The 27062-nt window shown below is 56.0% G+C and overlaps 2 protein-coding genes across 3 annotated transcripts; one reads left to right on the forward strand and one right to left on the reverse strand.

The window, feature by feature from the left end:
- Positions 1 to 39: 39 nt before the first annotated feature.
- On the forward strand, positions 40 to 19415 carry LOC122394583. Its single transcript, XM_043391573.1, has 20 exons — positions 40 to 55; positions 1063 to 1133; positions 1482 to 1703; positions 1971 to 2570; positions 7328 to 7580; positions 7967 to 8088; positions 8742 to 8927; positions 9416 to 9540; positions 9855 to 10023; positions 10263 to 10361; positions 13436 to 13609; positions 14188 to 14353; positions 14826 to 14971; positions 15237 to 15453; positions 16443 to 16596; positions 16907 to 17098; positions 17171 to 17474; positions 17676 to 17876; positions 18150 to 18258; positions 18479 to 19415. The coding sequence occupies exons 2-20, from the start codon at positions 1068 to 1070 to the stop codon at positions 18811 to 18813; spliced, it is 3840 nt and encodes a 1279-aa protein (XP_043247508.1). The 5' UTR covers positions 40 to 55; positions 1063 to 1067; the 3' UTR covers positions 18814 to 19415.
- Positions 19416 to 19593: 178 nt separating this feature from the next.
- LOC122394584 lies at positions 19594 to 22035 on the reverse strand. 2 transcript variants are annotated; one of them, XM_043391574.1, is made up of 2 exons: positions 21988 to 22035; positions 19594 to 21121 (listed from the first exon to the last, which is right to left on the reverse strand). In XM_043391574.1, exon 2 carries the CDS (start codon positions 21088 to 21090, stop codon positions 20008 to 20010), a length of 1083 nt encoding a protein of 360 aa, XP_043247509.1. In that variant the 5' UTR covers positions 21091 to 21121; positions 21988 to 22035; the 3' UTR covers positions 19594 to 20007. The 2 variants fall into 2 exon arrangements, with proteins under 2 accessions (XP_043247509.1, XP_043247510.1); XM_043391575.1 differs by having other exon boundaries at positions 21635 to 22012.
- Between the last annotated feature and the right edge of the window lie 5027 nt (positions 22036 to 27062).

The following is a 27062-nucleotide window of genomic DNA, read 5'->3' on the forward strand; positions in this document are numbered from 1 at the left end:
CACTGCTGCATATTGTGACGCAGCATATTTCTCGTGCGAATTGAATTGAATTGAAGTTATTTTGTCGATTTCCGTGGATTATTTATTGTGCGGTTGCAGCTTGTTTGCGATAAAAATGATTTTTTTTCTTGCATTTCTTTTATTTATTTTCTTGGTGTTATTAGTAGAAATAATCATTTTAAGCTAGAAAAGTTCTGCTTCATTGAACTGAGCAATGCAATAATCCAATTCGATGGTGTTAAAAACGAGCGATTGGTCTGCTGCATAGGTTATCCCCATTTGTGCTCGTCTTTTTTGGCATTTGTTTGCTCTTAAAAGTCACTCATTACTTACTGCTCAGTGCTCAGTTTCTGTAAGAGTAGGTAAGCTTAGGTAAGTAGATTAAGAGAAGAGATGGCAATGGAGAAGCAGGGCTTGGTCGGAATGATACCTAATTCACTACTTTTCCTACCTTCCTATTTAGATTGAATTGGAAGAGGTTTATTAATTCTCTTTATTTTGTTGTTAAGTATTTGTTGGGGTTTGAACTTTAAATCTTCACAGGAGTCAGGAGCTAGGCTAGGAAGTAGGATTGCTCATCCAAATTAGATGAATTGAGGACTTTGCTGCTGCATTTGGGTATGATCAGCAGAAAATATAAAACTATATATGTATAGGCCTATATTATATATGTTATATATATCCAAATGAAAATCTAAGTTTCTTTTCAAGCAAAGCATCTTATCATCTGATAAGCTATCTTGAGGATGAGTAACTGGTGTGCTTCAAAAAATCCTAGTCCAGCTTGAGAAGAGGATAGATGGGCTTAAGACATTCTTGGCTTCTCAATTGAAGGAACTCTTAATTTGTACCTATGCAAGATGCATTGCAATTGTTACTAGGTGCCTACCTATTTGCCAGGAGACACCTTCAAGCATATTTTGACTAGATAATTATTTGATGCTGCTTTGATGTCAGGTTTCCATTCCACTCCCCAGCCCAATTGCAATGATTAAAAAGGACAAATAAAATTGTATATTATTCCTGACATTCATATGTGTAATGATTGTATTTGTGTTCCAGGAAAAATGGCAAAGGTTTTGATGCTGAATTTGCAGAAGCTTGCTCTCACAAATTTAACTGCTGATGTTGAGGTGAGTAATGGACATATTTACTTTTATGTTGAGAAAGCTACAATATACTTACCTGTGGCCATTTTTTAGGATTATTTTGTCTGATTCTCCTCAGATATGGATGTGACCTGAATGCACATTAGCCCTCAATTCTTTGTAAAGAGAGACTAACAATATCCCTAACTTTATCCACTTTCAAGTATGGAAACTGACACCATCATGCATACTGCTGTAGCTATCTATCTTGATTGCCAACAGAAGAAATCAGTAAAGTAAATCAGTACCTAAATCAGGCTTTGACAGATTGTTAGTGAACGTCACGAGTACCGCCGATGTTCACTCTATGACTCTGGCCACGCCGTTGGTCAGGCGTTTTTGGCCGAGGGGCCGGACTACGCGGCGCTGTACGGGGCGCTGCGCACAGCTGCCGGGCAGCTGCAGCACCGGGCCGCGCAGCTGTCGGCCGAGCAGCAGCTGCAGCTGCTGGCCGCCTCGGACAGATGCTGCGCCGCCGTCATCGCCGTCCCCGAGGACCTGGTGATAAAGTTCTGCGACCAGGTCTACTTCTTCACCTACACGTGCGCCCTAAAGGTCTGTGGCATGGTGGCAGGTGGTTTATATTTGCTGAAGGCAGAGTTACCGAAATGGACGACGATTTAGTTAATATCTTTCATGCACGTTTTTGTATCAGATTGGGCGTGTTAGTTCCCTCATTGCTGCGGTTTTCAGAACTTTGCTCAAAGTGACATCCTGGAATGATGTATATCTTGACACGGTTCGTAACACTGGCCGCATATCCATCTAATTATGCACTGATTTGTATTTTGTGACGATCTTTGCTCTCCCTCTGGGGCACAGGAGCACCATGAGCTGGTGCTATCGTTCGCGGGACACCTGGACAGACTGCTGCCGAGCGATCCGACAGCCACTCCGGCGGCGCCCGTCTTCCTCAACCACTCGAACCTGCTGCTGAAGACGGCCTACCAGGCGCGCTCGGCGCCGCTGGCGGCCGGCCTGCTGCGCGCCAGCCTGCGCAACCTGCTGCTCAGCCGTCCCGGCGCCGACAAACTGTCCCAGACGGCGCACCAGGTGGCCGAGTGGGGCCGCAGCCGGCCCGCCGCCGCCGCCGCCGCCGGCCTGCCCGAGCAGCTACTGACGCTGGCGGACAGCGCGCCGGCCGAGCACGCGCCGCTGGTGGCGCTCACCGCCGCCCGGCTGGCCTGCTGCGGCGCGCTGCCGTCGGCGGCGTTCACGGCGCACCTGTGGCGGCTGGCGGCGCACTGCCGGCCGCTGCGGCTCGTGACGGCGGTGTTTGGCGCGCTGACCGGTCCGGGGGAGGGTGGGGAGGCCGCGGAGGTGGAGGATGTGGCCGGGGAGGAGCTGGCCGGTGAGGCGCTGTACACGGTCTACTACCTACTGCAACAGCTGACAGCGACCTCCGGCACCAGCCGCCCCGCGGTGAGTGATATCGAACGGACCCTCACCCACGCCCACCCACGCTCATTATGGTCGGGATGGGGTCAGCGGGAGGCTGAAATTACACGCGGGATTTACCGTCTTCTTGACGTTTTCTATCCACATTAGACGTCCATATTTTTTTTTTGTTTATCTTGTAGGCTTAGACTTTCCTATAGCATTTATAAAAAACTCTTCGTTTTCTAGTCTAACAAATATTTTGTTTTTCTGAGATCAAAAGACGTTGAAAGGACTACATGATTTGGCCATATAACTTAAATGTCGTGGTTCCCAACAAATTTCGTCATTGCCAGATTACCATCATTGTCTGGTCTAATTGTTTTCCTTCCATTTTTACGGCATAATTGTCTGTTGGTCTCCCCGGGTCGGCTCACGGCCGACCGTAGCCCAACGGCTCTTGGTGACTGAGGTAGCCGCGGCTCAAGGCCGCCACGGCCCCGCCGTCCCGAAGCTGCGTAGGGTCCGGTCTGATCTTGCCGAGTAGGCGGAGCCTCGCGCCAGCCAAGCACGGGCACCTCAGCAGCACGTGCTCCGGCGTGTCTGGGCCCTCGCGACACACCAGGCAGCGCGCCGCCGGGCAGGCCAGATCACTGCACTGTGGGCAGTCGCGCTCGGGGCGGCGTCCGATTCTGTGAAGGTAGCTCTGCGAGCGGCTCCAGTGTCCCGCCCGCAGCTGGTGGACGTTGACCGCCTCGTCGCGAGACTCCAGGAGCACCGGCATCGGCATCCGGTCTCCCATGATGGTTTTGAAGAAGCTGTCTGGCCAGCTGCGACGCCATGCCTTGGTGGCGGAGCGGCCGACTGCCTTCACCATCGAGCGGACGTCCGTTGGGACGGCGTCTTGCGACAGGCTGGATGCCTCTTTAGCCAGCACGTCCGCTCTCTCGTTGCCGGGTATTCCGCAGTGCGCTGGGATCCACTGCATGAAGACTCGGCGTCCTCCGTCCGTGAGCGCCAGGAGCAGTCGCCATACGGCGGCGCCGAGTGCTGTCGCCTGGCTCCCAGCCCCACTCGCCAGTGTGGCGAGCGCCGCCTGCGAGTCGGCGCAGACGATGACCGGGCTCTCCGCCAGGCCGCCCTCCAGCCGCAGCAGCATCTCCAGTGCCCCGCGGATCGCCACCAATTCGGCGCGGGTGCTGCTGCATATCCTGCCCGCAGGGGCTCGGAGCTCGTGTTCCTCGCCTGAGGGGAGGATTATCAGCGCTCCACTCCCTCCGGCTGAGACACCTCCCTCCGCCGAGCCGTCGCTCCACACCCATACGGCGTCGTCTGGGAGGGTGGCCAGATGCTCCTCCGCTCTCTCCCGCCGGACGTCGGGTGGTGCTGTGCGGCTGATGTGGTTGCCGATGTCAAGTCTGAACTGGACCCTGGTGTCATCGATCCACGGCGGGATGGTGACGTGCAGGCGCTCCTCCACAGGTACATCTCGCACGCCCGCGCTCACCAGGGCGCGCGCTCCCGTGTCGCGCCAGCCGGTGGTGGTGCGGAGCCGCCGTGGGGCCGTTGCTTCGGCCACCGCGCGCAGTAGGTCGCCGCTTCTTTGTGAGGCTGCCAGACAGCTCAGTCTGGCAGCGAGCAGGTCCCGGCGTGCTCTCACGGGAACCAGACCGGCTTCCGCGAGGAGCGGGTCCCTCGGCGTGCTCACGGGGCACCCGGTGATAACGCGGGCTGCGGCGCGCATCTCAATCTCCAGTAGCTCTACGTGGGACTCGGACGCTGCAGGGAGCCATGCAGCCGCCGCGTATTCCAGGGCACCGCGGATGTAGCCGTTGGCTACTACTCGTAGCTGTGGCTCCCGCAGACCCCAGGAACGCCCGGTCATCTTACGGAGCTGTGCGATCCTCGGCTTGGTCTTCTTCCGGACGCGCGCGCAGTGCTCGCCCATGTGAAGTTGCCGGTCCAGGGTTACACCGAGAAGGTGAAGATGTCTCCCAGCGTCCACTCGTGCCCCGTCTACGTGGATGTACAGGTCCCGGGCGTCGACGTAGTGCTGCGACAGGGCTAAAACTTGCGTTTTGCTTCCTGCCAGCCGCATCTTCCAGTCGCGGGCCCATTTCGCTATGGCATCCGCCGCTTGTTGAGCCCGGTCCCTGGCTTCCGCTATCGTACCGCCGGAACACAGTGTTGCGGTATCATCGGCGTACAGGAAGACAGAGGTGCCCGGGATCCGCTTCAGCGCCGCCACGAGGTCCGCCGACCACAGCGTGAACAGGGTCGGTGCGAGGACGGACCCCTGCGGCAGGCCAGCTCGGAATGGGCGGTTCCGGCTCCGTGACCCACTGACCTCCGCGCAGGCGCGTCGGTCTCGGAGAAAGTGGTGAATCCACGTGACAAGGCACCGTGGAAGGTGATGGGACATCTTCAGTCGCAGCATTTGATGGTCGATTACATCGTAGGCGCGGGAGAAGTCATAGGCCGTCAACACGAACCTGGCGGCGGTCTTGCCGTCAGACGGGCGTCCCTTCGGTGGCGGCCGGTTCCACCCGTCCTGGACTTCTTGTATGAGTCGTCCCAGGTTCTCCTCTGCAGAGCGGCCGCGGCGAAAATCGACCTGCTCTGCGGGGATAATGTTGTCTCGCTCCAGTAGGTGCGTGAGCCTAGCTGCCACCATCCGCTCCATCAGCTTGGCGACGTGGCTGGTGAGCGATATCGGACGGTAGCTAGTGACCTCTTGAGGGTCCTTCCCGGCCTTAGGGATCGGTATGATGATTGCTCTCCTCCATGCCGAGGGGACTTCAGCGGAGCTCCACGACTTGTTGATGACGTGCAGTAGCGCGGCCTGGGCCACCGGCCCGAGGTGCTTGAGGTGTTCCGCACATACATCGTCGGCGCCGGGAGCCTTCTTCATTTTCAGCTTGCTCAGCTGGGTCCTCATCTCTTGTCTGGAGAAGGGCTGGCAGGCACCATCGCGCTGTCCAGCACATGAGCAGGGGCGCGTCTTCACCACCCTCAGATCAGCCTTCACTGATCGATCACGCCTCCTGTGACGGGTGTGGCTGCTGACGTTTGCGTAGGTGCGGACAAACGCCTCGGCCTTGGCCCGGTCCTCCGCGACGAGTTGGCCGCGGTCCCCGGTGATGGCCTGGCCGGGGCAGGTGTCCGTCACCGCACCCTCCATCTTGCGCAGGATCTTTGTGACGCGGCCCAAGGCCGCGCGGCGGTTCAATTCGGTAGACGCGAAGTCCTGGAACGCGCGGCGCCTGGCGTCAGCCTCGACATCTGCAGCGTGCCTCTTCTTCTCTTTCCAGCGCGTCTGGTTTTCCGGGGACGGGTCCTCTTGGACGGCTGCTCTTGCCGCTTTCCGTTCCTCCACCGCACGCACCAGCTCCGGGTCGAGCGCCCACGGCTTGGGGTCCGCACGGGCGCCCCGGGGAACGCACCGCACGCTCGCCTCGATGATAGCATCGTTGAAACGCGCGGCGAGTCTCTCCACCGAGGTCTCTCCCAGCGTCAGGTCAGCCATCGTCTCCTCGCAGCGGGCCGTGAAAGCCGTCCAATCGGCTTTATGGAAGGCCCAGCGCGTCTTCCTGATGCGACGAGGCCGGTGTCCCGAGGTGGTGACCGCGACCAGCTGCGGGAGGTGGTCGCTCCCCAGATCGGTGCCGACCTCCCACGTGCAGCGCCGGGCCAGGTCACTGTGCGCCAGAGTGACGTCAGGAGCTGAGAGGCGGGCGTCCTCCCCGTAGCCGGCCCGTGTGGGGGTCCCGGAGTTGAGCACCTGCCAGTCGTGGCGGGCCGTCCACTCGTAGATGGAGTCACCGACCCTGTCCGGGTTTGAACAAGAAACATCCCAGACAGGGTGGTGGCTGTTGAGATCTCCCGTGATGATAGTGGCATCATTGCTCGGGAATGCATCCAGGCTGAAGAAGTCGACCCGCTCGTCCTGGGCGGATGTTCGGATGGGCGGGCGGTACACATTGTAGATGTCGAGGTGTCTGGAGTGTTGTCTTGCTGTGCTCAAGATGACACGGATGGCACAGCACTCGGTGGTGTCGTCTTGAGGCTGAAGGGGGGAGCTCCTGATGGTGGTGAAGTTCAGACCGTTCCTGACCAGGATTGCAACGTCCCCGCCGCGGACCGGTCCACCGTCCCTCCTGCCTCGGGCCCTTCTTGAGACTGCTGCCGTCTGATACCCCGGGACCGTGAGGGCCTTGCCAGCCAACTGAGCCTCCTGGATCGCCGCCACGTCCACCTTCGTGTCCGACAGCCAACGGCTGAGCTCCCCGATCTTCCCGAGGACCCCCTCCGCGTTCCAGCTGATCACCAGCAGTCGGCTTCGAACTTGGCAGTTGTGACGGTACCTCCGATTCTTGGCTCTCCGGCTGTGGCCTCCCCTGGGCACCCATGGGCCGCAGTCCCTCCTGCCCCCGCCGTCGGGCCTCACGGCGGGGGGCGCGTCGCTCACTTAGCTACGCGGGCCCGGGCTGCCGTCGTACGGCGCCCAGGCCCGCGGAGCTCCGGCGGAGATGGTGAGAAGTGTCGGTATGCAGCCTCGGGGCGGCGGGGCCGCAGGGCGTCGACCCCACGGCGTCCGCACTGTCGGGAGCATCTGGGTTCCATTTGGTGCAGCGGGCGTGGTCTTCGCACCGCGCGCGCCTGGGCCCTCGGATCGCCACCGTAGCAGCAGTCGTCGGGCCCCCGCCGTCCACCGCGGGGAGGCGGAACCCGTTGGACGGCGCATAATTGTCTCGCCGATCGCCCCAGTCTCCACACTGACCCCCCCCCCCCCCCTCCACCAGGTGTCTGCGGAGCTGGCGCGGCGGGCCTGTGACGCCGCCCGCCTGATGACCGTCTGCCCGCTGCCCCCGCGCGTCCCGCTGTCCGTGGCTGTACGCGCCTGCAGCTGCGCCCACACGCTGCTAGTCGAGGTGGCCCGCTCCTCGCCGGCGCCGGCCGCCCTGGTGACGGCGGCGCTGAGCCTGCTGAGAGCAGTGACCCCGCTGGGAGAGCGACTCAGTGACGAGGAACGCGCCCGCTGGTCGGCCGTGCTCGGTGAGATTGCCGAGGGGTGGGAGGGGAATCACTGAATGATCCCCGAAACCCCAACTGACAATGCGCATATTATTCATTTGGTATTGTTCATATGGTAATGGTATTGTTCATATGGTAACAGTTGACCGATTTTTCAAACCTCGTTATTATTTGTGAGTCATACGCTGTCATTTTTAGTCAGATGGCAGTTTGCTGCAAGCTTACACCATCAATAGTCTCAGTTTCTATCATCAATCCAGAGCAGTCTCAATAAAAGCAGCAACAGAAAACAAGGAAATAACAGTCATTGCGTGGAACAGAAACGTTCTTGCCTTTGACCCCTTCGTCTCTTGTCGCATATGTCCGTGTCAATATTTGTAACCTCGATACCCGTGATTCCCGGACAGTGACGTTCTCGGGTAATCTGGGCGTGGTGAATATGCGCGCCGGTCACGATGACGAGGGTATGGAGGCGCTGAGTACCTTCCTGGAGTGTGCTGCGGCCGCCGCCGACCCCAGCGAGGTCAAGGTGAGGACGGAAACGACGAGAACGGGAACGGTTAGGGCGCAACATTTAGGCTGATTGGATGAAGGTTGTGCCGGGTGCATTGGCGCTGCCAGTGACTTATACCACGGAATATATAGTCAACATATTTATGTCGTAGACTATATATTCCGTGCTTATGCTATGCTGCTCATCTAGAAGCTCTCCTAGAAGCTGCTCATATCGACACCTTTTTTAAACCCCACATCTGTTCTCCGGTGAATTTCCGGGAAGCACGAAAGATCTCTTTTTAGAAGTGCCCAATCGTCCGATCCTGATCAAATTTGTGTGTTCGTAAGCTTGCTCTGGCATTGCTTGATCTGCCAAGACAGACAAACTTGAGAAAATCGAGTGACTGTACCTTTTTTGAAGGTTTCTAAACAACTTGTCTGAGCTTCACGGGAGAACAAATGTGGGGTTTAAAAAAAAAGGTGTCGATATAAGCTAGCTAACAAAACTAGAGACAGTAGTTGCTAATGATGACTAACTAGAGGCAGTAGAGGCTAAGGGTGACTTGTAGACTTTGCAGTCGAGCGTGCCTTGTCAGCTGTTTGTGAATGTGATGGTATCTCGTTTTTATATTTCTCCGCGCCACCTCTGAGTGCCTGCCTCACTACCACGCCGTTCCCCGTCACCAGTCGTCGAGCGTGTCGAGCAAGACCCAGCTGCTGGTGGACGCCCAGCGCGGCCGGCAGCAGTTCGAGGCGGCGCTGCGCTGCCTGGCGCGCGCCGTGCCGCTGGCCTCCGACCACCTGCCGCAGCTGCTGACCGCCTGGGCCAAGGTGAAACGGGACGCCGCCAGCCGACAGCAGACAGACTGCATGGTGAGTGAGCCGGCGACTGGTGGGGGCTTCTGCTCCTTCTCTGACGGGGCATCATGGGGATTCTGATCCTGCATTGGCATGCGTAGGAAGTGGGTTGTGAAACGCAATGCGGTGGGGTTAGCCTCGTTTGCTTTTATCATGTCTATCAAGTACATTTTTTAGTATAAAGTGACCATGTTGTATAGTCAGATAATTGCATTGTTTAGACGTCAAGCTTACAAGGACAGTAATTTCCTTGCGATCCATTTTAGCAGCATCATCTACCAATGTGGCTTCGCTCATCGGATGATGCCCTTCTTAATTTCTTTTTCCATTTCATCATGCCTCGCCGGTGCATTTCCAATCCCCTGACCCACCTCACTACTGCTCTCTCTCGCAGAAGGTGACGCTGCCCCAGCTGATGACCGATGTGGGTTCCGACCCTTGACTCCATCTGTGCTATTCTATGTTTCAGTCCTTTGACTGACATCTGCTCTATTCCCCCGCAGAAGGTGACGCTGCCCCAGCTGATGGCCGATGTGGGCTCTGACCGGCCTCGGCCCGGCGCCGGCGACTCTGCGCCGAGCACCGCCCGCCTGCTGCAACTGGAGGTCAAACACTACCTCAGCGTCAGGTGGGTACCGTAGCCTGTGAGGTGGCCGGGCCGGAGACTAGAGTATGGCGCTTGGCTCAGAGTAGGGATGCCTGTCAGTCACTAACCAGTCTGACCTGTGGGATCTGTCGATGTTTTTGTAACCTTTTAAGCAGCGACTTGTTGTTCGACTCAACATTATTCATTTTTTTCATATTGCCTGTGTCAACAGCTGCTGGCATAGATAGCATTTCAAATGCCGGCTCCCGATGAAAATCCACCATATATCGACGAGCATGACCGTGCACTGCTCTAAATTCTAATCATCTAACCCGGCCTCCCCTCATTCCATCCAGCGGTGACCTGAGCGAGGCGGTGCGCGCGGCGCTGGTCCACTACGGTCAGCTGCAGCTCAGCCCGGCGCAGCGCGCCTGGATGCTGGTCACACGGGCTCAGGTCGGGCTGTGTGGCGCGGAACAGGCGGCCGCCGAGTGCGCAGAGGCGGTCGCCATGCTCGCGGAAAAGGTATGGGACGGGAGTGGGAGAGGAGATCGGGCATGATATGTGACTTTTCATCTGGGCGTGAACGCAGTTGTTCTCAAACATTATTCCGTTTTATTTCCTTTTTCTCTTTCGTACTGTTGGCTGCAAGGAGTCGATCGGTGGTATCTGAATCCATTGGACTCTGACTTATTTTAGTGTCATTCAGTGTCGATGACTACTCTGTCAATGTCAATCATGACACGATCGGTCTATCGTTTCAGATCGGTCAGTCGAAAAAGTCTTCTCTGCGGCTGAACCTCTGCATGGCCAACTACTATCTGTGTATCAACAGGAAGAAAGTCGAGATCCAGGCGGCGAAGGTAACTAGCAACTCACGTATTTCTCGTCTTTTTCATCACTTCACTAGTAGACCATACATATCGTCCGTCATTGATAATGTGACTATTAGCCCTGGTTAGGCCCTAATCTCCGAGGCCACCTCCCATACCTGACCGCGGCGCTAACCCTCCCCCTCCCCGCCTCTCCTCCGTCAGCTGTCTCCGCTGACACAGGTCAGCGGGGGAGGCAGGTCAGCTAACCCCTCGCCCTCCCCGCCTCTCCTCCGTCAGCTGTCGCCGCTAACACAGGTCAGCGGGGGAGGCAGGTCAACTAACCCCTCGCCCTCCCCGCCTCTCCTCCGTCAGCTGTCGCCGCTGACACAGGTCAGCGGGGGAGGCAGGTCAACTAACCCCTCGCCCTCCCCGCCTCTCCTCCGTCAGCTGTCGCCGCTGACACAGGTCAGCGGGGGAGGCAGGTTGTTGTTGTTGTTGTTGTTGTTGTTCCCCCTGGGCCCTCCTTACGGAGGACCATAGCCGAGAGGCTCCCTATGACGAAGGTAGCCGGCCTCCAAGGCAGCCACCAGGTCGGCGTCCCGCAGCCGCGACGGGTCGACGTAAATGCTGCCAGTTAGCCGCAGGCGGGCGCCAGCGAGGGCCGGGCAGCGGAGCAAGACGTGCTCCGGCACGTCCGCCTCCTCCCGGCACACGGCGCAGAGCGCCGCGGGGCACCGCTTATCGGGGCACTGCAGGCATGCCACAGAGGGGTGGCGGCCGATCCGGTGCAGGTATTGGAGCGAGCGGCCCCAGTGGCCCGCCCTCAACTGGTGCACCGAGATGGCGGCCTCTCGGTCCTCTCCGGGGATGGGGAGCGGCAGGGTGCTCCCGAAGATAGTCTTAAAAAAGGAGTCGGGCCAGTTTTCGCGCCACTGACGTGTGGCCGTCCGATGAACTGCCCGTGTCAGGGACCGAGCGTCCGAGGGCACGGCGCCCTGGGGCAGGGTGGCCGCTTGTTTGGCCAGGGCGTCAGCGCGCTCGTTCTCCGCCAGCCCGCAGTGAGCAGGGACCCACTGCAGGGTCACCTGCCGGCGCTCGGCAATGTCCAGCAGCGTCCTCCAGATCGCCGCGCCGATAGTGGTGGTCTGGGCGGCCGCTCCCGCGCTGAGGAGGCTCAGGGCGGCTCGTGAGTCAGAGCACGCCACCAGCGGGGCGGGGGACGGCTCATCCCGGACTCGCTCCAGCGCCGCCCTCAGGGCGAACAGCTCCGCACGGGTGCTGGAGCAGAGGCCTCCCGCCGCCACCTCCACCTCGAGAGTCTCCCCCGACGCAGTGAAGATGACGGCGCCGCCTCCTCCTCGCCTGACCCCAGCGTCCGCAGAGCCGTCGGACCAAATCCACGTGGCCTGGGCTGGGAGCGCCGCCAGGTGCTGCCGCGCGGCCTCTCGTCGCGTCTCGTTGGAGGAGGCTCGACGACCGCCGGGTCCCACGTCCAGATTGAAGGCGATCGGGCGGCAGGTTGTCCACGGGAGGAGGGGAACCTCGAGGCGCGGCTCCACCGTCACTCCCTCGGCGCCCGCCTCGATCAGCGCCGATCGCCCCAGTTGTCGCCAGCCAGTGGTAGACCGCAGTCGAGTGGGTGGGTCGGCCTCCGCGACGCGGCGAAGAGGGTCGTCCTCCGGCAGGGCGAGCGCTCGGCAGAGCGTTCGCGCGGCCAGCGTCTTCCTGGTGGACCATGCTGAAGGGATGCCTGCCTCGGCCAGCAGGGGATCCCTGGGGGTGGACCGTGGGCATCCGGTCACCACCCGGGCGGCCGCCAGCAGCTCGCGCTCCACCAGCTGAACGTGTGACGGGGACGCGGCCGGGAGCCAGGCACCCGCCGCGTATTCAAGGGCTCCCCGGACATACCCGTTCGCGACTGTCCTGAGCTGCGCCTCGCGGAGACCCCAGGTCCGGCCGGTCATCCTCCGCAGCTGTGCCGTCCGCGGCCGGACCTTCCGCCGCAGAGAGTCGCAGTGGTCTTTAAAGTGTAGAAGTCTGTCGAAGGTCACCCCCAGAAGATGTAGGCTGGTGCCACCGGTGACCTGCGTGCCGTTCACCAGGAGTTGCACGCCACGCTCGTCCCTGCTCCGCTGAGTCAGCAGCAGCGCCTGGGTCTTCTGTCCGGCGATGGACATCTTCCAGTGCCTTGCCCATCGGGCCAGGGCGTCGGCCGACTTTTGGGCGCGAGCCACCGCGAGCTCTACGGTGGCTCCAGCGCTCAGTGTGGCCGTGTCGTCCGCATACATCAGGACGTCCGTGCGGTCCGAGGCGTTCCGCAGGGTCTCGATAAGGTCCGCCGCCCAGAGCGTGTAGATGGTCGGCGCCAGGACCGAGCCCTGCGGCAGGCCCGCGCGGAACACGCGCTCGCTGCTGTGCGCGCCGTTGACCTCTACGCGGGCCCGCCTGTCGCGAAGGAACCGGAATATCCAGGTCGCGAGACATCTGGGGAGGAGCTTGAGGAGCTTCAGGTGCAGCATCCGGTGATCGATCGTGTCATAGGCACGGGAGAAGTCGAACGCCAGGAGGACAAAGCGGTCCGCCGTCACGCCATCCTCCGGGCCTCGTCTCGGCTTGGGGCGATTCCAGCCATCTTGAACGGTTTGGACCAAGCGGGCCAGACTGTCCTCCGCCGACCTCCCGCGGCGGAACCCGACCTGTTCGGGGGGCACCAGTCGGTCTCGCTCGATGAGGTAGGTCGTCCGGGCCGCGATCATCCGCTCCGCTAGCTTGGCGATGTGACTCGTGAGCGCGATCGGGCGGTAGCTGCCCACTTGTTTGGGGTCTTTGCCGGCCTTCAAGATGGGGATGATGGTCGCCCGTCGCCATGAGGCGGGCGTCTCGAAGTTGGACCACGATCTGTTGATGAGTGCCAGAAGGGTCCGGTAGGCCGTCGGTCCGAGGTGCCGCAGGTGTTCGGTGCATACCTGGTCCGGTCCTGGCGCCTTCTTCGTCCCGAGGGGAGGCAGGTCAACTAACCCCTCGCCCTCCCCGCCCCTCCACCGTCAGCTGTCGCCGCTGACACAGGTCAGCGGGGGAGGCAGGTCAGCTAACCCTCGCCCTCCCCGCCTCTCCTCCGTCAGCTGTCGCCGCTAACACAGGTCAGCCAGCGACCGGCCGCGCCTGACGACGAGGTCGACCTGGACGCGTCGTGTACCGTGGTGCCCGACTATCTGTCCATCAACCTGGACCGGGAGGCGGCCACCCTGCAGCCCCTGCAGGCCGTCCTCGGACTGGCAGAGAGCCTCTTCGAGACGGTGAGACGGGAGCCAGTGTAGAGGACGTGGGGAGGGGTGATGGATAGGGCGGGGGAATCAAAAGGCCAGCGTACTCGGGGTGCGGATTAGGTGATTGCAGAATACCTGGTGGTTAAGTCATCGATGGCTCAATTAGATAAAGTGCCATTATTTTCTGTTTGCTACAATATTCAGTTGTCCGTGTGTAACAGTTTTGGCTCTCATATTTTATAATGTCTGAGGTATTTGCAACTTTCTCAAATACGCCTGTCACATCACCCTACTAGCATTCAACATTGTGTCTCGACGCTGACAGTCTGTCCAAAAAAGCAAAGCGATTGGTGGTTAAAAACCCTGATTCAAAACCCTGATTCAGCGATTTGATTAGCTCACGGTGCCATTCTCCATTTCCATAATGCGCCTTCATTGACCGTTCCCTCTGCCCCCGGCAGAAGGGGCCCGAGTCTGAGCTCCACCCGCCCACGGACCTGCTGACCGTCTCTCACCCCCTCCCCCCTCCTCACTCACAGACGGGGCCCGAGTCTGAGCTCCACCCTCCCACGGACCTGCTGACCGACCCCCTTCCCTCCCCCCGGCAGAAGGGGCCCGAGTCTGAGCTGCACCCTGCCACGGACCTGCTGACGGCAGTGACCGGCGCCGCTCAGATCTACACGGGACTGGGCTATCAGCTGCAGGCGGCCAGGGCCTGGAGAGCCGTCTACAGGGCCGGACAGCAGCTGAAAGACACCAACGCCTGCATCACAGGTGGGACGGACGGGGAATTATGGAGACTGTTTTTCCTCAATATTTCAAACATTTTTTTTGTGTGAGTTGGAAGTGGATTTGTTCATGCACAAATCCGAATGTAAACGAGAAATATAGTTTATTTTGTCCATTGCTGACAGTTGTATCGGCTTGTTACGGGTTTGTGGTATGTGCTCGCAAGTAAAGTGAATGCCAACTAGGATTATAATTAAGCGCGTATGGTCCGCTCATTGCGTAGCCGATTGGGGAATGGGTAGACGCGTCGGGCGCCCCATATTGCCTCGTTTTCTTTGAGCTGATAGATAGCCCCGCGCTACTCTCGTGCTACCTAAGTAATTAATCTGACGGTGCTGTGTCTGACTGTGGTCGTCCGCCTCCAGCGGCCTCTAAGCTATGGTACTATGTAAGCACACACTGATGTGTGGCCGTGTGACGGTGCTGTCAGTCTGACGCTGCTGTTCTCCGCCTCCAGCCGCCTCTGAGCTGCTCCAGTCGAACCTGTGGCCGGAGGAGGAGGACCTGACTCCGGTGGAGGCGGCCGTCACCGGGTCCTCCGACCGACTGGTCGTCCTCCGCTGGACGCTGGCCAAGGCCTGGGGGCACTACCACCTGCAGCAGGTATGTTTATGATCTTACAACCACGAGTTGACTGTTTAAAGGCCCTGAGTTAAAGTCTGGTCCATAGCCGTTCGTAGATTATGTATACGGGGAGCTTCTTCATCTTGGATTGGATATTAAGGTCAGTGGCCAGTGCATTCTTTCATGAATCAGCATTTACTTGCGGGTGTGAGAATCAGTGTAGGTTTGTATTGGAGCGTTTGAAAAGTAGCTCATGTATTCAGCTTGAGCTATGTTTCACGTCCCCTCCGCTGTCCGCTCTCAGGTGTCGTCGGCGCTGCCGCTGCTGGACTCTGTGCTGGAGGACCCGGCACTGCTCACCCGCAGTATCCCCTATTTCCGGGTGGCCGCCGAGGCGTACCGGCTGGCCTCTCTGTGCGCCTGCGTACCGTCCAGCCGCGGCACCAACACACTGGAGATGGCCGGCGTGGCGGCCTTCCACGGCGCCTGCGTCAGCGCTTGGCTGGCGGCCGACAAACCTGGTGGGTGAGCGGGACTGGGGGGACGGGACGGGAGGTGGGTGGGGATAAACCCGGTGGGTGAGCGGGGCAGCTGACGGGACCGGCGGGTGGTGAGGACAAACCCGGTGGGTGAGCGGGGCTGGTGGGACTTACAAACCGGTGGGTGAGCGGAGATAAGCAAATCGCCACGCCATGTGTGGATCGCCCATGATCGTAAATACATACATACATACATACATACATACCGGCTGAGCGGGTGGGTGAGAGGGGAAGGGGCGAGTGTGGGGGTGTGAGTGGCAGGACTCGACCGAGTGCTACACTGTGTTTACTCGCAGACAAACCGGATGGGGTCGGACAGCGCGGGATAGACGCCAGAAGCGCTGGGAGACGGGGATCACAATTCATAAACTCTTAGTATGGCTCTCGCGAGATTAAGCGGTAGGTTTTGCACATTTACATTTCCGGTTATATCTCAGAAACTAATCAGAAACTAAACTAAAAAACCTACGATGAAGCCATTTTACACGATCATGGCCGGCTTGTGAACCAACAAGTCGATCGCATCTTCAACACTTAGAACCTTAAGACGACGAAGATATAGCCTGAAGTACACTAAATTTTCTAGGTGCAAAAGTTACCGCTAAAACCCGCGAGACCTGTACATCGGACGTGGGGATGATACTGGATCAGTCACCCTATTGCTGTGGCATATTGCGGCATTCTTCCGGGCAACTTCGTGACCAATATTAGCCAAGTTTGTCTCTCACTGGCGTGCTAGTGTTCTGTCATTCTGAGGATATCGTTTTCGGAAAGTTTGCCGTATGTAGGCGCCGCATGTGGTATATTAGTGTTTCATAGTCTGATCGTTTTATTCTGGCTTGCGCTCACGCATGATTAGATTAATGTCTTTTTGATAGCACAGCAGCGTTATACGTAGCTATTACTTTGTTTCAACCGCTACTAATTATTGATCGCTCCATTGACTGTGCACTCTGTCCGCTCCTACACAGCCTGTCTGGCGGAGCACCTGCACGCGCTGGGCCTGGTGTTTGACGCCGTCCGGCACGTGGGCGCCGTCCTCACCTGGATGCACTGCCCGCGCGAGGTGCGCAGCTACGTCCGAGACCAGATGGAGGCCGCGTACAGAGTGGCCGCAGCGCTCAGGTAGGGTCGGCGGTCGCTGGGAGGGTGGCCTCGCTGGGATGGAGGCCGCCGTGACTGCTGGGGCTAGTGAGGTGTGAATGTCGGGTGATCGCGTGGCGCGTACTGGAGTGGGTAAACTAAAAGATGTGACGTAGATGTGTCCTCCGATGAGCAAGCTCCTTCGTATATATTCTGCGGTCGATTGTTTAACGATATTGTTTGTTGTATATATCAGAGTTTCATAATTGCCATGAAAAGGAAGACTTCGAAACCCATATAAACTGTGTATTTATTGTTACAATCGCTGAGTGTGTCGTCTTTGTGTGTGCAGGACGGCCGAGTTTCTGTCGCAGCTGATCGAGGCGGACCTCCTCTGTGAGGACGGTGAGGACACCCAGATCAAACTAAACTCGCTGCGGCACATCGTGCTGGACGCTCCGTCCGCGCGGCGTCAGAAGCAGCCGGTCCTGCTGGCCGCCGACACACCGCCGGCGCCGCCCACCGTGGCCTCCTCGCGGGGCCGGCGCCGCCGCAGTCCGGCGCCGCCGGCCGCGCCGGCCGCGCCCGAGCCGCCGCCGCCGCCGCCGCCCGAGAGCGGCCGCGACCTGGCCGTGTCGGTCGGCTCGGTAGGCTCGCCGCTGGGCCGGGACGCGCGCTGGCTGCAGGGCCAGCCGCGCTGCACGTCTCCCCGGCTGCGGCGCGCGCGCTTCAGTGCGCCGGCGCCGCTGAACCACCCGGCCGGCTGCGGGTGCGCGGCGTGCGCCTGTCCGCGCCGCCTGCTGCTGCTCTTCTCGCTCAGCCTGCAGACGGCGCGCGCCGCCGTGGTGCAGGACGATGTCGACCAGGCGCTGGAGTTCTGTGCAGGGGCCGACGAGTGCTACCCGCTGCTCGAGGAAAAGGTCGGTGAACTTTGTGGGGTGGAATCAGTACTGGGATGGTGGGGTGTGTTACAGATGATTGCACTCTCGTAACATCATGTGTGATTGTCTTGTCAGTACGATCGATTAGACAAAACACGAAGCGACACAGATTCAGTATCCCTCACTGTCTGTGTCCTTACGTCAGCTAACGTTCTCACCCGCGGTTCTGTGACCTGTCAGATGCGCCGGGCGGCCGTCTCGTGTCTGGGCCAGCTGCGGCCGCGGCAGCTGGACGGCCTCCTGGAGCCGGGCCGGGTGCTGCGCTGTCGCGGACGTCTGGCGCACGCCGCCATCTGCCTGTGGTTCTCCCGGGCGCGACTGGCGCAGCACGTCAACCGCAAGGCGCTGGGCGTGCTCCAACAGAGCTCCAGCAGGACCCAGGTCAGAGCGGCGGCAGGGGGGCCGACTGCCGGAGAGGTGGCCGGAGGACGGGAGGAAGACTGACCTGTTGCTGTTGTTGTTGTTCCCTCCGCTTCAATGGAGCGTAGCCTGTCGGCTCTGGGCGGCCCTGGCGGCCGCCGCCAGGGCCGCCACGACTGACCTCGAATGCTTTAGGCGTTGACACTTATGTGTGGACAATAACCATTACTAAACGCATACGTTGCTATTTATTTTGTTATATGGTTAACGGATTTGATGATATTCTTTTTTCAGCTAGTATCGCGGCACATGTACTTGCTGACAGAAATTTGGAATCAGAAGCTTCTGATCGATAAAGTTTTGAGCGAAGAAGAGGATGATGAGGTGGCGACGATTAGTAGAGGTGAGAAAAACTTTGGTTTGGTTGGTCGGACAAGATAACAGTTGAGACGGGGACTTGTCCCTTTTGGAGCTTTTCAGCACGGTCCAGCTCTCAGTGTTTCACTGATGGTATTTTGCGTTGAAGTGTCACTAGACGCCTCTCGTCTATACCTGTGCGGATTTCCGTGTCCCCAGCCCGGCGCCTGACCCGTGGCCCGCTCCCCGCTCCGTTCCCTGCTCAGGTATGGACCAGCTGACGACCACCGACAGTGCGGCGCACGAGGAGGTCTCCCCGGGCCGGCGGACTCCCACGCCGGCCGCGCCGCCCGAGCCGCCCGCCGAGCCGCCGCGCCGGCCGGTCAAGCGGGCGGGCCGGGTCCGCACGGTGCCCGCGCCCGTGCCGCCCCCGCCCACACCACCGAGCCCGCGGCTGGTGCGCAGCACGCGCCGCCGGGCCGCCGCCGTGCGGTCCGAGATCCAGGAGTGTCCGCCGCCGCCAGCGCTGGACGACACGGCTGCGACCCCGGCCAAGGAGCCGGCGCCGCGCGCCACCCGCGCCCGCCGCCGGCCCCGCTGAGCGCCGGGGGGGGGGGGGGGAGACACGGGACAGTGGTCACTGGACAGTACCGGGAGCGGGCGGCGCTCCGTCACTGCAGAGGTCGGGAGGTTTGGGGACCGAGGGCCGACACTGCGCCCGTGGCTCCGACAGGCTGCGGTCGCCGGTCGGTAGCTGCAGATTGTGAGGCACTATAGAGTGGCAAGGCGTCAGGATCGTACGTCCTAGGATTGTTCAGTAGCTAGATCAAATGTGTCAAGCCATATCAGCGGGTACCACGGGTTGATACCAGTTCATAGTTTGTGATTCACTGTGCTGCGATTGATGATGTAACCATTACGTAAAGCCGATCAATAGATTTTTAAGCTGAGGTCCAATCAGTATAGGAGGCACTGATCCAAATTCAGCAGTACCTCCTAAATCGTAATAACCCCTCTCCCTTTCACGCGCTTGGCTTCCTGGCGGCCAATGAAAGAGTGCCTTATCATCAGCTGTGGCCTGCGTAGATGGAAGGCATGCTTAGTTTACACTATTGCACACTTTCTATCTTCCTGTGCCCGTCTAATCACCAACACAGTGTGAAGTTATCGTAGCAGTACAAATAAAATGTGTTCATTGGTCATGCCCTGCCGTCTTATGGCCTGCGTCGTATGCCCGCATAGCGAAGGTTGTCATGTTTTACGTCAGATGTGCCCGGAATACACTCAGTAAAACAATGTCCGTTTTATGAATTGCTCGAGATGAACAATGTGGCATGTGGTAAGACGGAGCAGTTTTTTGTCATTTTGAATAGACTTTAAAATAAAACGGCGAACTCACCGTTTTTTCGCTTTTTATTTCTCTAAGCATACAACAGCTGGGTCGGAGCTGTATAACAGTTCCGACACATCTTATAGCATAACACTTTCCTTCTTGGCGGGAGACCATATCACAGTATCGAATGAAACAAAGTACACAGTAAGCGGTGCTCCACGTCACTAAGCGCCTGTTGGTGCCGATGTATCAACACACCACTCGGGTGTCCAGCATAGAGTCTGTACTAATGACTACAAACCAAACACGGCTGATACATCTCAACTGCTGGGGTTGCGAGAACGAGAAATGAATCCCGCATATCTGCGCTTACAAACAGGATCACTTCTCGACTGTCTGAAAGTAGAAGGCAGCACAAGTCACAAGTCACTCGGGTCGTGGCCCGGCGTCGGTCGGCGCGGATCAGACGTGCGGCAGGCGGTGGCTGACGCTCTGCTGGGTGGCCAGCCACAGCTCCAGCAGCCGGCTCGGGTCGCCGCTCCACGACTCCACGCGCTCCAGCAGAGTGCGCAGCCGCGACACCACGTGGCTGGGTATGCGCACCGTGTCGGTGGCCGGCTGCGCGGGCAGGCGACGGCGCAGCGCGCGCAGCAGCCGCAGCAGCACCGACAGCCGCTCGCAGCCGACGGTGATGAGCGTGGCGCCGGCGGGCTCGGAGGCGGTCAGCCGGACCGGCCAGCCCCAGAGGCGGCCCTCGGCGGCCAGCGGCGCCGCCTCGCCGGGCCGGCAGCGGCTGTCGCGCAGCACGGCCGCCAGCCAGTCGGAGGCCGTCACCGACGGCAGCACGGAGACGCCCAGCTCCAGCGGCGGCGTCGGCACCGGCTCGGCGTCCGGCGGCAGCAGCTCGGTCATCCAGGGCGGCACCTCCGCCGGCGCCGGCACCCGGCTGGCCGCCGAGGGCGGCTCCAGCGCGTGCAGGGCGTCCACTGTGGCGGTGAAGACGGGCAGCGCCATCACGGCCGTCCGCTCCGTCCCCGGGTCAGCGTCCGAGGCCGGGTCGGCAGCAGCAGCGGGCGGCGCGTCACTCCCGGCCGAGGCCGCGTCAGCAGGCACCTCATCATCCACGTATGAGGTCGGCACGACAAACATCAGGCTGCATGTCACTATCGTCGAGCTCTCGTGCAGAGGGCGAATGCGAACGCTGAAGTCGAGCGTTTCACCATGTTTCCAGGGCTTGTTCAGACACCAGGAATGGTAGAATTTGTGGTTTTCATCATCAGAAGAGCACAGATCGAAGATGATACGCCAAAAGTCTTGGTGAAAAGTGTTGTTGCACTTGTTTTTCAGCTTTATTTTAGCATAATGCCAGTCAGCATCTTCTTCATAAGCTACGTCATGCTTGAAAAGTTTAGCAAGGCATGTGTCTCCAAGATTGACAGCTAGAGATATCTGAGAGAAAAATCGTTTTTGAAACTCAGTGATTTCATTCAGTTTCTGCAGTTCTTCAACATACTGCTGAATCTTTGCTTCAGAATCCAATTCCATATCTTTCTCTACTCTCCAGTAAGACAGATAGCTGGAAAGGGTTGGCGGCAGGTTAATTAAAATATAGAGAAACTGAAATGTTTGTTAACCACTAGTCCAAAAGATTGCGAACTTCTGAAAAAATACTCTTGCTGTTTCCAAATACATCCACAACATTTAAGTTCACTTGAATGAATATGTTTAAAAGTCAAAACAAGCTTAATTTGATGGATACCTATGCAAAGATAAGGCTAAAATTGATATTGACGTCTATTTAATATAATAATAGCTTATTACCTAAGTACCTACTCTCCACTTCATCTTAGTAATTTTATGTGCTCTTTTAGTTTTCTACAGCATATAAGACCACATGCTTTTAAAATTACTAACTGAAACCACATTGCTACCTTTTTGTGATCTAGCTTTTAGGATTGAATCACAATCAAAGGCATGCATTGGATAGGTTCTGCAAGGCTAGGTCGAAACATCCTTATAATTCCTGCCTGTCATTTCCAGCAGCTGCATACCTAATGCAGCAGTTCAAAAATTGCCAGATTTTATTTACTTTTTAAATTTTCAGCTACGGTCGAGGCATCAGCTTCTTTCACTTGACCCAGTCCCAGATATAACATACTTGCTTCAGATTTTAGTAAAAATAATCCAAGCCTTGAAGGCTGGACAAAAAAGGCTGACAGATCAATTAATAATTTTACTGGAAGCAACAGTGACAGTGACAGCAAGTTTCAGTTTGAGGTGGTTTTGCTGGCATGTTTTGAATGGGCAGTTGATGATTGCCAAAGCAAGTTTGCTACATGCAGCAATTCAAATTAACATGTGGAGTACCTATTCAGCCACAACAAACTAATAACCAAGGCCATATATAGGCTAATAATACAATAACAGCTAAGCATTTATCACTTTTATTATTGCTGGGGTTTGAGTTGTAAATAAGAAACACAAATGCTCAAAAACTTTCATATTGCGCGCTTTTAATGTGTTCGATTGTAGACCCTAGCTTCAGGTCTCCTAGCAACAGGCAGTCGCCAAGGCAGCCTTTATGACGACCGTCACAAAACGTTGCTAGGCAACCCAATTAAGCCACTGAGTTTTCTGTTTCTGAACGAATTATAAATGCCTAGTCTGCGTCGTAAATGATTTCAAACAAAGCAGTTTTATTTGAGGTATTTGTTCATTCTCACAAGACTCTCAGCTTATATTATGAATGAAAACTAATATTTTTTTCTGGATTATTCTTGTTCCAAAATTAGTCACATGTTTGATAGCTTCATTCGAGCATTCCTTACTTTCCTTCAACTCTTCTTTAGAAGCGTCTATGCTCACGTACTACTGCTTACAAACTTTTCGCTAGATGGCAGTAAAAGCAAACGCCTGTAACTATGCTGTACCGCATAGCCCATTACCAGACCATGAAACGGCGTTTCCGGAGCCAAGATCTCTCACGATTTTAAGGAAACCTCTTCCGCAGCGCACGTTGAAATTGATAATGAGGCTGTGGGTGATTGGGTAGTGATCCAGATTCCAGTGTATCAAACCTAACCGCCCTAACCATTTGTCATCGATCTCTGTGGCCTATGCGCCGCGTTACTAAGACACAGCTGACACTACGGCCACCCTATGCAAATGTTGAGTAAGGACTTGTTTGGAGTTCAAACGTCGAGTGTTTAGTTGCGAGAGCATTTGCTTACATTTACGTCGAGTATGTATGGTCAAAACTGAGACGCTTTTGGCTCAGTACCCGAAGGTTGTTTCTTCATTAGACAAACACTATTCTTTAGAATTGTGTTTTTCTATTGAAAAACAAACTGAGGGTGTTTCCATTTCGGGATAGGATTCGTGTTTGGTGCAGCGAATTGGGGCACCTTGCACCGTTTGCACACGAACCGATAGATTTTGATTAAATTTTCAGGACAGCTGCCCCCGCAGATTATCTACCACGAAACACCCTCAGCTAAGAATATAACTATTTTTCTTGCACGTGGCACGTGCACGTGTTTTAGGCCCATAGGCTTCAACATTAGGTGGATTTTCGGCATCGCATTTCTCGCAGACGGGTGCTTGTAATGCGATGGGCTTCTATGGGCTGGGTGGCCGCCCCGGCATCTACCATGAGCCGGCGGCGCCGTTTCGGGCAGTCTCGGGAAGGGGGTGCAAATTGCACGTGCAGCCGCCATTGGTTTAACGTTACGAAATGGGCCAAAACGGTTTTTCTCGATTTGCTCAAAATCAGCTCGATAGATTTTCTTTGTTTTTTGAGTGCCGGTAGTCGGTCATGGGGTGCGTTCGCCAATGTTGATCGCTTGAAATATAATTAACTTTTTTGCACGTGGCACGCGCCCAAATTTTCACGTGTTAAGTCAATGGGATTTCTTGAAAAAAATTACTAAAATCGATTTTGCTCAAAATTCCCACGTTAGATTTTTAAAATGTTACAGTATGATATGCACCCACATGTCGCCTACCACGTGGCATAGGCCATATATGGGGCGATTGAAATGCACGTGCACGCCCCTCACTTGTTTGAGTGGACCACCCCAGTGAAAATTTGACCACTGCTGGTATGATGGCCTGTGCCGTGCAAACAATGCGTGCCAGCGGCACCAATCGAGGGCAGTCGTCAAGGGGATGCTCCAGGCTAGTTGCACACCTCATCACGTGGTGCACGTGTTTTCGCACGTGCGCCACGTGGGTGTATCATTTTGGGGTAGGTAGCCATTGGTGCATAATTACGCTCAGGTGATAACCTCAATGCATGGGTTTGAGCCAGAGCTCCAAGTCGGTTGCGACAATGACCAATGGTGTTGGGTCTACCACGTGTCAAGCACATGGCCGCCCGGGGTTCTCCATTCCGGAGATATTGTGACGGATAGTGAGGTAAGCCCTAATTTAAAGATTGGCCAAGTTTGATCGGCCGCTGGGAGACAATGGTGGCGCACCCGAAAGTCTACCCATGAGCACTGACGACCCCTTTCATATGGTACAAAAGGGTGGTCGCTTTATGTGTTTAGGCCACACGTGGCACGTGGCACCCCACCTCGAGTGACCACGTGCACTCTCAATGTAAGGCGTTTTGGCCATAACTTTGCCATTTATGGGCCGATTTCGACGAAACTTGCAACATTGATGCATTAAAATGACCTGCGCCACATACGGTGCAACGAATACAGTTATCTGATGTGCGCCGTTTTAGTCTCTATTGCGTCATTTTAGCTATACAGTGGCTAAAGTTGAGGAATATTACGCGTATTTATTTTGACGAGCCGGTTTCGTCGAAACTTGCAACGGTAGTGCACAAAACTATGCTGCGCCACATAGGGGAAAGTGGGGTAAGACGGTCAAGGTAGGTAAGACGGGCACCCCCTCTGCAGACCAAACCAATAGCGCTACGAGCGAGAAAAATTAGGACCAGAATAGCCTTTCCCACTACACACCGCCATTGAAGTCTGGTGAATTTGTGTTCGGTCAATAATCTTTTATTTTGATTTCTTTAAAACACTCATTTCATTGAAAACATTCATAATGTATTGTGCAAGCTTTTGTGTGCAGCACTATAGAGTTAAAAACTGGCAATCACTTGTGGCACACTCATATGCCTCCAGTGTTCATTCACCGCGGATTTGCTTTGTCTGCATCAAATTGTCCACAGAGAAAAATCGTGCTGAACTTCTGACATTGAGTTTGGGGTAAGACGGGCAACTATGAATCCGATGGGTCTGTAATGGTAAAAATATTTTTGTTGCTGTAGGAAAAAAGAAGCATTTCTGATAAGAATATGTTCGATTCCGATACTCACAGACATGTTAGCAATATTCCTTCGGCACAGTTTATTCTCGAATAATGAATGTGAAAAACGGCTCTACATGGCTTCTGAACTAGGGCCTATATACGAGTATACGCCTTCTGCACGAATCTCGTATACTGCCATTTCCGAAGCACTTGAGACCAACGAGCGACTGTATCAATGCGGCTAATCTCGGGCATTTGCTGCGAGCTGTGCTGGTCGGTGAAAGAAGCTGGCCGTCTTGCCCTACCCATGTGACCGTCTTACCCCATGGAGTGGGGTAAGATGGGTTTTTGCAAGGTTTTGCAAAAATAGCTGCAGTTTATTTGTTGAGTCAGGTCTAAGTCTCATCTTCTGGCAAATGGAAGTAAAATGTCTGTAAAAGGTTTTCACTCAGTTTCCCGTTTCTATGATGTTTCTAACCGGCCGAAAAATGGCTCCAAAGTTAAGGTGCCCGTCTTACCCCACTTTCCCCTATGAAGCGAGCCATTAAATAGGCTGTTGTGCGCCATTTTTGTCTCAACTGCGCCATTAAGTGCCTAAACAGGTTAGAATTAAGGAATCTTTAATCAGTTTCATGTATTAATGAATTACTGTGAGGTACGCATATACATACATGTAACGCCTCGCGTCACTTTGGTCTTAATTGCATTGGTGTTCCGGGCGTGGGTTTTGCGCTTTTTTGCGGTGTTCGCGCTTTGCGGCGGGCGGGCGTTTTTTTTTGCAGTGTTTGTGCCTAGCGGCGGGCGGGCGGTTGATGCGGGTGCTTTTGAGCCCTTTTTGATGTTAGGTTTGTTTTCTGTTTGCGGCGGCCGGGCGTTCTTTTGCGGTGTTTGCGTTTGGTGGCGGCCGGGCGATTTTTAGGCGTTATCGGTAGGTGGTTAGCGTGCGTGCGATGCGGGCGGTTTATTTTTTGCGGCGTTTTTGCGTTTTTTTGCGGTTTGCGGCGGTCGTTGGCGTTGGCGTTTCGGTCGTGCGTTTGCGCGTTTTGCGGTGTTTGCGTTTTGCGGCGGGCGGGCGTTTTGTGCTTTTTGCAGTGTTTGTATTTGGCGGCGGGCGATGCGGGTGGTTTTCTTTTTTGCGTCGTTTGCGGCGTTCAATTTGTTTTCGGTTGGCGGTGGTTGGGCGCTTTTAGGCGTTTTCGGTTGGCGGTTAGCGTGCGTGCGATGCGGGCGGTTTTATTTTTTAGCGGCGTTTTTGCGTTTTTTTGCGGTTGGCGGCGGGCGGGCGTTTGTTTTTTTTTGCGACATTTGCGTTGGCGTTTCGGGCGTGCGTTTTGCGCGTTTTGCGGTGTTTGCGGTTTGCGGCGGGCGGGCGTTTTTTTCACAATTCAAAGTCCCAACCTTCGGGCCGCAGCGCTACTCGAAAAGCGCTGCCCTCGAGTAAGCTCTATTGTCATGCTGTGCTACATTGAATGTGCATCGACTGGGAGTGTGCCTTAATCGATGTTTGTTGCTCATCCATCATCCATCTGGTACATCCATCATCAACTCATAGCAATGGACTGTTAGTCTGAAATACAAATCTATCTATCTATCTATCTATCTATGGTGAACAGATTGTACGCCAATACGTGTTCATGTGCTGCCTGTATGACAGTTGAGACAAACAAAACTTATATAGGTACTGTTTATAATATGTAAGTCGACTACGTCTACAACGGAGGTAATTCGACCCGATCACAGAGGCATTCAGCTTAAATGTCTCTACAGGGCTTCGATATTGTTGAATAACCTCATATCAGTAATTTTAGTAGGTGTGAACTACTCCCATGCACAGGCTTCTTGGTTTGCTACGGATGAGATAGGAGAATAACGTTGCTAGTTACGACTGAATATATGAGCTCTATAAACGCAAAGAGGGGATTGGAAGATATCATTTCTTCGTTGCTCTTAATGCTTATACGGCGTCAGCTGTCAACAGTAAAGATAACATTCAGATAATTATCAACTGTCTGTTAACCCTCGCCCGTAAACAGCGATCTGCCACCTTCGCCCATGCAGGGGGGGGGGGTTGGTGCGACCCCCCCCTTGGCGTTTGAAAACGGAGCGTCGTAGAGCTTAGCGGAAAAGACCAACGGATTGCTCTCGCCGAGATCTCGCGATTGGTGGTATATTTTTTGGTCCTAGGTCAACATTTGACCTACTTTTGACCGGTCAAAGGTCAAATTTTCGGAAAAATAGACTTTTTCAAA

This window comes from Amphibalanus amphitrite, unplaced genomic scaffold (assembly GCF_019059575.1).
Source record: "Amphibalanus amphitrite isolate SeventyFive unplaced genomic scaffold, NRLGWU_Aamphi_draft 000600F_arrow, whole genome shotgun sequence".
In the NCBI taxonomy this organism is placed as follows: Eukaryota; Metazoa; Arthropoda; class Thecostraca; order Balanomorpha; family Balanidae; genus Amphibalanus; species Amphibalanus amphitrite.

Bases quoted from the DNA above. Each gene is read 5' to 3' on its own strand.
- LOC122394583 (XM_043391573.1), top strand. From the start codon at position 1,068: ATGGCAAAGGTTTTGATGCTGAATTTGCAGAAGCTTGCTCTCACAAAT. The intron at 8,089-8,741 runs GTGAGGACGGAA...CCCCGTCACCAG, and splicing joins CCGACCCCAGCGAGGTCAAG to TCGTCGAGCGTGTCGAGCAA. The intron at 17,877-18,149 runs GTCAGAGCGGCG...TTCTTTTTTCAG, and splicing joins AGAGCTCCAGCAGGACCCAG to CTAGTATCGCGGCACATGTA.
- LOC122394584 (XM_043391574.1), bottom strand. From the start codon at position 21,090: ATGGAATTGGATTCTGAAGCAAAGATTCAGCAGTATGTTGAAGAACTG.